Here is an 8,043-nt window from a genome sequence, read left to right as displayed (position 1 = left end):
ACACACACACACACACACACACACACACACACACACACACACACACACACACACGTGTTGATATGATCATCACAGCAGCTGCAGCTACACAAGGGCCTCCACTGTGCCCCCAGAGACAGACATGACTTTACACGAGTTTATTGCCACCAGTGCTTGTGTTCACTCCCTCGTGTTGCACAACATGGACGTAGATGAGGCACGGCAGGGGAGGACATTTATCACTACTGAAGCACTGAGGAGAGCCACTGGAGTACTGTCACACCTGAGTGTGCAGAGGTCATTAGCAGGGTTCATTTAGAAAAATACCACACATACCTTTCAAAGTAATGATGCAGCCTAAAATGGATTTTAGTCATTTAAAAACAGAAGGGCTAGGTCGTTTATAAACTGTAGGCACTGTAGAAAAAATACTGCTGATTTAATTATTCAAGATTATTTAAAGTTGCATGTTTTGGGAACATTTTCTGATATGAATCTGAAGCTTTGAGTGAAATGTAAACAAACCCCTTTGTTGACATGTTAGGAATATAGATAGGAATGAAACAGGAACATTTGGTTAAGTGCTACTGAAATGGAGGTTTCTGTCTCAAAAAACCTACATTTGCAAGGCCCTTAATGAACAAAATAGGGTGAAAATAGTAGTTACCACTTAAATAAAGATATTATATTTTTTGTACTGCATGTATCTGAAAGAAGACAAGTAAAACAAATTAGCCTAAATTGTTGAATTGACTACACTAAAAACTAGAGTTTTCTCTTGTAGTTTTTCACCTTAAAGGTGGGGTAGGTAATTCACTTCAGAAACACTTTTTGTTATATTCCATGGAATGCTCTTAACATCCCGATAGCAATGAATAAATTAAATGCTTTGACAATAAATATATACAAATATCTCATCTGTGGAAGCCGTGGCGCTGTAAAAAGCACGTCCAATCATCTGCCTTGGCCCGCGGAAGATAATTGGATGGCCTACCTGCCTGTCAGCCTTCCATCTGTGCACAAACTTATCTCGTGCCCTCATTGGACATGTGCGCGTTCGTGTGTGTTGGAGGTGGGGCGGCAGATTTTTTTCGGTTGTGTACTTTCAAATTCTAGCGCACTCAAGCTGGTTTCTCCATTCTTACCTACCCTACCTTTAAGTATATTAATAAGTGTAACGTTTGCACACCGCTATAACAAACAGTGGAGCAGCTGAGCATTTACTGTAAATCACATTTTCCTTACTGCTCCTAAACTTCAACTTTTCAATGCGCCAACCACCTCTTCGGGCTAGAAAAAATTAAGTAAGACAACCTTCATCAGAGAGCACTTATGTCAGATAGAAACATTTAACTAGTATGGAGAAAGTCTAGGAACAACACAAAATGTGCAATAATTGTGTCAGTGCAGGGAACTGTTTTGAGCAACAGCTAAATATTGCAACAAGTGGACATCAGGTCTGAATGAACACAGGCACTTTTAAAACCAGATTCAGTCTTTGAAGTTCTTTCCAATCCCCATCATTCTTATCTTCATGTTTCCCCCAAATCCTTACACACTGCCTGCCACGTTACATATAACACAGTTGCACATGGATTCTCCTTATCTGCAGCCAATTTCAAAAGGAATCCTATTTATGTTTTTGTCTGAAGTTGCTGACCCAGCGAGTTGAAGCGAGGTTTGGAGGTGAATGACTGCAGATGAATCTGTGCAGCACTCAGCTCTCCACACTATAATCTACTGCAGGCCATTGATTAGCATGAGGGTAAGTGGAGAGTTAGCCAATCCATCAGCCAGAGGGGCATTGTCAAAGATTAAACAGAGCAGTGAGAGGTGCGGCAGGAATACTGATGGTCAGGGTTAAGACCTCACACTCCTTTGAAGTCTTCATTTCTTATATTGACTCAGTGTTTGTAGAAGTATTTATTTCATAGCTCAAGACAAAGGTTTCTTTTCTGAACTGCATGAACATGAAGTTGGAAAGGTTTACAGTACAGTGAAGTACATATATTATACTTGTATACAAATGTGAGTTACGTTAGTTGAGCAGTCCCATTTCATGACAGGTTCTACTTCACTACATTTCAGAAAGATATTACATAGAAAACATATGAAACACTTTTAAAATACAATGCATTGTACACACGTTTGATTTTAAAAGATGAATCAGGAAGGAAACTCCATCTGGAGGGAACTTTGGGATTTTAGCCTTCGCAGACCATTTACATGCACAGAAAACCTATATAACACACTGACTACAGGGAAGGGAGAACTCAAAAAGCATTATAGGGCCTCTTTAATTGTGACGTTTTACAAATCACACAGTTCAATGATCAATCCAAAAAAATATTAAAATGAGCTCTGCTTGAACTTTATTGGGTCATAATGTATTGCAGTGTATTGCACATATACTCCCATTTGATGTATAAACTCACAGTAGACATGTTTCTGCATTGAGACATTTCACATTTGGTACTTCAAGTACATTTTCCTCATGATACTACTTACACATGTTCACATTTTCAAGGCTGGACAAGTATTTATTTACAGTGTAATATATATTTTTTGTGAATGATCTGAATACTTGCTCCACATGTAAAGAGAGATTATTCCAAAACTTCAACACTTTAGCCTTCAAAATACCCTGGCAGTGATATGTGTAGAGTCTGCACCCTTGTAGTCTTTGCCACAGAACGACACGTTGATTTCACAACTTCAACTGAGCCTAAACAGTTTCTGAGACTCATTAAACTGAATTATGACGTCTTCAGAGTCTGCAGCTGTGCACAGGAACACATTGCATAGCAGAGGAGTGAAGTGCATGAAGTAAAAGTGCCCCGACAAGTTCTGGGTGGAGCAAGAGATACCCTGAGGTAAAGATAAAGCCCTTCAGATTACAAGCTGTCTTTTTAAAAAAAACACAACACAGGAAAACAGACTTTAAAAGGGTTTAGACTGAGGCATTCACAGACAAATCCAAGTCACAATCTTTGGTGCGTAAAGTCCCTTCAATCCTTCAGTTTCTCCTCCAGGTAGTTCTGGATCTTCATAAGTTTCTCCTCTTGCTGACCCAGAGCCTGCAGCAGAAGACCCATGGGTGACCTCTTCAGCCCCACGGCCTCTATCTTGTTCTCCATCTTATTCTTCATGTTGCGCAGGCGATAGGATGCGTGTGCAAGTATCACTGAAAAGCAGATGGGGAGTGACTGTGAATGTTTGGCAAAAACAAGCCTATAAACTTTGTTTCGTGATGAGTCAAACCAGAAGAGTATCAGCGTTGAGAATCTAAATTTCAGTCCAAAACATGTTTCATTGATTTTTGAAAGATCTGTGTTGTCATTTCACAATACTCCAAATTATCCAGATTATGATACCATAGCTAGATGAAATATATATATGTAGTGTTGGGAGGGTTGCTTTCAAAATGTATTCTGTTTCAATTACTAGTTACCTGAGAAAAAATGGAATCAGTAATTTCATATAATTTGTATCTTAAAGGTGGGGTAGGTAATTCACTTCAGAAACACTTGTTATATTCCATGGAATGCTCTTAACATCCCGATAGCAATGGATACATTAAATGCTTTGACAATAAATACATACAAATATGTCATCTGTGGAAGCCGTGGCGCTGTAAAAAGCACGACCAATCATCTGAGCCGGCCCGACTAAAATAACTGGATGGCCTACCTGCCTGTCAGCCTTCCATCTCGTGCACAAACTTATCTCGTGAATGTGAACTTTGAAAATAAGAAACCTATTTATAGGAAAACCTGCCTTTCATTCAGCATATTCAGGCAGTAGCCTATACACCAACAATGAAACATGAGCACATACTACAGTTTAAAAAAGCAGAAATAAAATCTGAGCTCACAGGAAATACTCTGTTTTAGTTTAAATACATACAGTGAAGCTCACACACAGAAAAGGTTCACCTGCTGAATTAAAAAAAGAACAAATGAACCAAAGAAAGTGAAAACCATAAAGCAGATTCAGGCAGTAGACGTATAGATGCACACTTAAAGTATTATCCTACAGAACAGTACAGCTTACAGAGAAGAAATAAAATCTGATCCTTTTACAACAAACACTATATACTCTCTTCTTTAGTAATCCCCAATTTTTTGAAATGTAATAGTAATCTGATTACGCCTTTTTGTATGTAACTGTAAGGCAACACTGTTACTTTTTTTATTCTGATTACAGTATCCTGTGATTTCTGTTACTCCTCTAGCCTGTTAATATCCCTTATTCTATTGACATGTATATCGACTTTTTGCACTACTTTGTATTTTATTATATATGTTGCATTGTTGGAGCAGCTCAGGTCAGAAGAATTTCATTGCCATTTCTACACTGGAGCTTTGTGCTTAGGACAATAAAACCTTTGAAATTGAAATTGAAATCTGTGTGTTTACTTACAAGCCAGGGGGAGAGAGATGGCAGACAGGAACCATATGACGCTCCCCAGCATGCAGAGTAAGATGTAGCTGGTGACCGTGAGGCCGATCCCGAACACTACGGGGTTGACTCTCTTCAAGCTGCCCATGAAGTCTTGGTTCTCTGCGGCCCACACTAAGCCCAGGAAGATGGCCGACCCCAGGGCCATGGCTGCGAACATCCCCTCAGGGTTCAGGCACCTGGCAGGGACACACATGAGAGGAAACGGTCAGTTCAATGTATTTTTGGTTTTCCCTTTCCTGTAGTGTGTTATATAGGTTTTTTTTTGTGCATGTAAATGGTCTGCAAAGGCTAAAATCCCTAAGCTCCGGAACATAGTGACATCACTACTTAACACTCGCATTGCTATTGGCTGAAGCTCCAACACATTATACGTGATAGGCTAAGGGGCGGGACATTTCTAAGCGGTTGACCAATCACAACAGAGCCGGCCAGCTAACCAATCAGAGCAGACTGGGCTCTGGTTTCAGACAGAGGGTGAAAAGAGGTGCTGCAGCACAGGCAGTATGAGAAAAATAAAGAGCTTTTGAACATTAAAGCATGGAGACATGTCACAGTAGAGACACTACATACTAATATGAACCTGAAAATTAGCATAATTATTTTTAGTATAATAGGGCCCCCCTGTGTGTGTGTGTGTGTGTGTGTGTGTGTATGTGTGTGTATGTCTGGTCACTGGCTCCACCTAGTGGTTGGATGGAACATTGTACCTGTTAGTATCACAGACATTATGCATACCAGGACAGGCGCAAAGATACAGTAAATATACTTGTAATGCAATTCATTCATTTCAGCCCTGAAAACCCTTCAACAGTTTAATTTTTTTCCTCAATTGTAAAATGCACAGCTGCATTAATTTACTTGTGACACAAAATAATGCAAAATTGAAATTATCCATATATTGTAGAACAGTATATATATATTGCTCCAAAGAGTAATTTACATAAGGAGATACATCTTAACCCACTGTCCACTTTACAGGTGAGATCCTTAACTCGCCAGCGCCCTCTGGTGGACGAACTATGTAACAACCATCACATTTTTAAATCACCTGAAAAACATCTTTCTTGTTACTAATGGTCATCACATATTTGTTTATATCAACTTATCTGTCATAAGCTATAACAAAACAATATATTCTTCAGTAGTCTATCCACTGTAAGAAAGTTACTACATTTCTGAAAATCTCCAGACATCATGTAAATAAACCAAAAAGAAGGTTAGCTTAGCATTAGCCTTTTCCACCAGTCCTGCTAGAAATGCTAGCCCCTTGTATTCATGCTAAATATTTGCTTCCTGCATGTGTTTAAAACATTTTCCTGAGTCTGTAATTGAGTTGAGCAATTGTGCCTCTTTGCATGTGACTTTATATTTTAATCTCGATTCAATACAAGTTTTACCCTCCGCATATCTCACACACATCTCACACACACCCACACAAACACAGTGAATGTGCCAACAAGGGAACCATGCTTTCTATGTTTTAACTGTGTAAAAAACAAATGTAATGTGTCAGTCAAAGTCCATCTTTGCTTAGGATGATGACTCAGAATTGACTAAATTATCCAATACTGTGTGATCTCCCTAATCTGGGGTTCAGCTGTTTAAGGCGCTGTTTTCCCACTACTGTGCTTCTGCAAACGCTGACTAGACAAACCTTATGAGGCCTTCAGGACTAAAACACCAATATTTCAACACACAGGTCAGCAGACAGACCATGACGGAGCTATTCGTATGTAAATTAGGCTTTGGTTGTTGGAACAAAGTGGTGCCAACTATGAGAAGATATTTCCCCAGATGAGAGATTTAACCACTTGTTTCCTGATCTGAGTAAATCTGTCTTCCTCCTTAGATAATAAACTAGTTCTTCAGGAAGTGTGCAGCAGTCTAGATTAGAGCTGCTGCTTATACTTGAATGTATTTATTATGGCACAGGACTATGATAGAGCTCCAAAAGAGTGTTCATACTTTTAAGGGACAACTCAAGACATTTATATATACAGTCAATGCTCAAGACCCACTTTTTTAATTGGCTTTTAACTTAAATATATGCTTTATTCTGTCCTGTGTTCGTTGACTTCTGTTGGTATAAAGTGTATTTGTTAATTACAAAGTTAAGAGTTGCTCTATTAGGAGGGGGTTGGTATTGTTATTATTTTTGTTTGTTTGTTTTTTGTGTTTTATTTTGGTTACTTTCTGTTACTTTTGCATCTTAAAAGTGCTAAATAAATAACTTGAATGCGGTCTGTACTACCACATTACTACATAATAGGTGCTTCATGACATACATTTTGCATTATATGGTAATATCAATTAAAAAGTCTTACCTATATCCTACATAAGAGGACACATTGGTTAAAACTTGTTCAATTTGGTAGAAAGAAGACAGTTTTATACAGAAAGTAACAGTGCATCATGCTGAAACATTATTTTCCATTCACTCCTAAGGGACTCAATCCAACTGTCTGTGGTCTGAAGTGGAACAATTACTCAGATCTTATACTTAAGTAAGTACCAGAGTGTAGGAATACTCTGTTACAGTAAAAGTCCTGCATTCAAAAAGTTACTCAAGTAAAAGTCGATCAGTATTAGCATCAAAATATATTTAAAGTACCAAAAGTAAAACTACTCATTTTGCAGATTGGTCCATTTCAGAATAATATATATGATATGTTTTGTTTATAATTATTGATCATTAAAGTGTACTTTGTATACTGCAGGGTAGCTTGTGAATTTACTCCAGGTGGAACTAAAGTCTGATTTAAGAGCTGATTATATTTCATATCATTAAACTGCATCTGTAACTAAATGTATTAAATATATGTAGTGGAAAGTACACTATTTACCTCTGAATTGTAGTGGGGTAGAAGTACAAAGTAGCAAAAACATTGAAATCGTACTTGAGTTAATGTTAGTGACTTTACACCACTGTAAAACTCTTCTTCACAAAACTATATATCCTTTCTGCACATGTTTACTTAATCCCTTTAAAGTAGGCTACATTGCAGTTTAAACTAACAGGACAACAACAAAAAACAGCAATACACATGAGACAAAAACAACCATGAAAAGTGAATTTAGCTGCAAACAACCAAATAAGCACATCACCAACTCCTGTATGCATATTATGTAACTTACCCAACAACGATGAAAGCTACAAGGGCTATAGCGATGTAGTTGGTTTGATAGTAAAGCAGGTTGCTGACCACCCTGTTGCCCCATCTCGTCAGGTCCTTCCCGTCCGGTTTGCAGAACCTCTCCGAGCCGGGGAAGAAGTCTTCCCAGGATCTGAGCGGAGTCACCTCCACTTGAGCCATTTGCTGCCAGCTCCGTGTACTGATCTGACAGGACTTCATCACAAGCCGTGAAGTCACCAAAGCAACACACTGAACTCTCGCGAGAAGTTGTAGACAGCAAGCTGCTCTCGTCGGCGTGTTTTTTTTGTGTTAACTTTATTAATCAAGAGTCATTTCCAAACCTTTAAGGCACTTATTTTCAGTCAATAACATTGAATGGTGCAAATAAAGAATAGATAATCGTTAACAAGAAAGCAAGGGGTCTATCCAGTTACATAAATAAAGTCACTAAACCACCAAACTGAAA

At 38.5% G+C, this 8,043-nt stretch overlaps 1 protein-coding gene across 1 annotated transcript; it reads right to left on the bottom strand.

Moving 5' to 3' along the window:
* Positions 1–1,887: 1,887 nt before the first annotated feature.
* arl6ip5a (ADP-ribosylation factor-like 6 interacting protein 5a) lies at positions 1,888–7,801 on the bottom strand. The gene is made up of 3 exons (XM_034121914.1): positions 7,579–7,801; positions 4,402–4,619; positions 1,888–3,163 (listed from the first exon to the last, which is right to left on the bottom strand). The coding sequence occupies exons 1-3, from the start codon at positions 7,794–7,796 to the stop codon at positions 2,988–2,990; spliced, it is 612 nt and encodes a 203-aa protein (XP_033977805.1). The 5' UTR covers positions 7,797–7,801; the 3' UTR covers positions 1,888–2,987.
* Positions 7,802–8,043: the final 242 nt, after the last annotated feature.

The sequence above is a fragment of the Trematomus bernacchii genome, unplaced genomic scaffold (assembly GCF_902827165.1).
Source record: "Trematomus bernacchii unplaced genomic scaffold, fTreBer1.1, whole genome shotgun sequence".
In the NCBI taxonomy this organism is placed as follows: Eukaryota; Metazoa; Chordata; class Actinopteri; order Perciformes; family Nototheniidae; genus Trematomus; species Trematomus bernacchii.
This window is presented reverse-complemented; position numbering and strand designations above follow the sequence as displayed.

What these genes read in the sequence shown, in the direction of transcription:
- arl6ip5a (XM_034121914.1), bottom strand. Translation starts at nt 7,796, where the DNA reads ATGAAGTCCTGTCAGATCAGTACACGGAGCTGGCAGCAAATGGCTCAA. An exon ending in GTAGCTTTCATCGTTGTTGG is followed by an intron (nt 4,620 to 7,578) that starts GTAAGTTACATA and finishes TGTCCCTGCCAG; the next exon opens with GTGCCTGAACCCTGAGGGGA. An exon ending in CATCTCTCTCCCCCTGGCTT is followed by an intron (nt 3,164 to 4,401) that starts GTAAGTAAACAC and finishes TCTGCTTTTCAG; the next exon opens with TGATACTTGCACACGCATCC.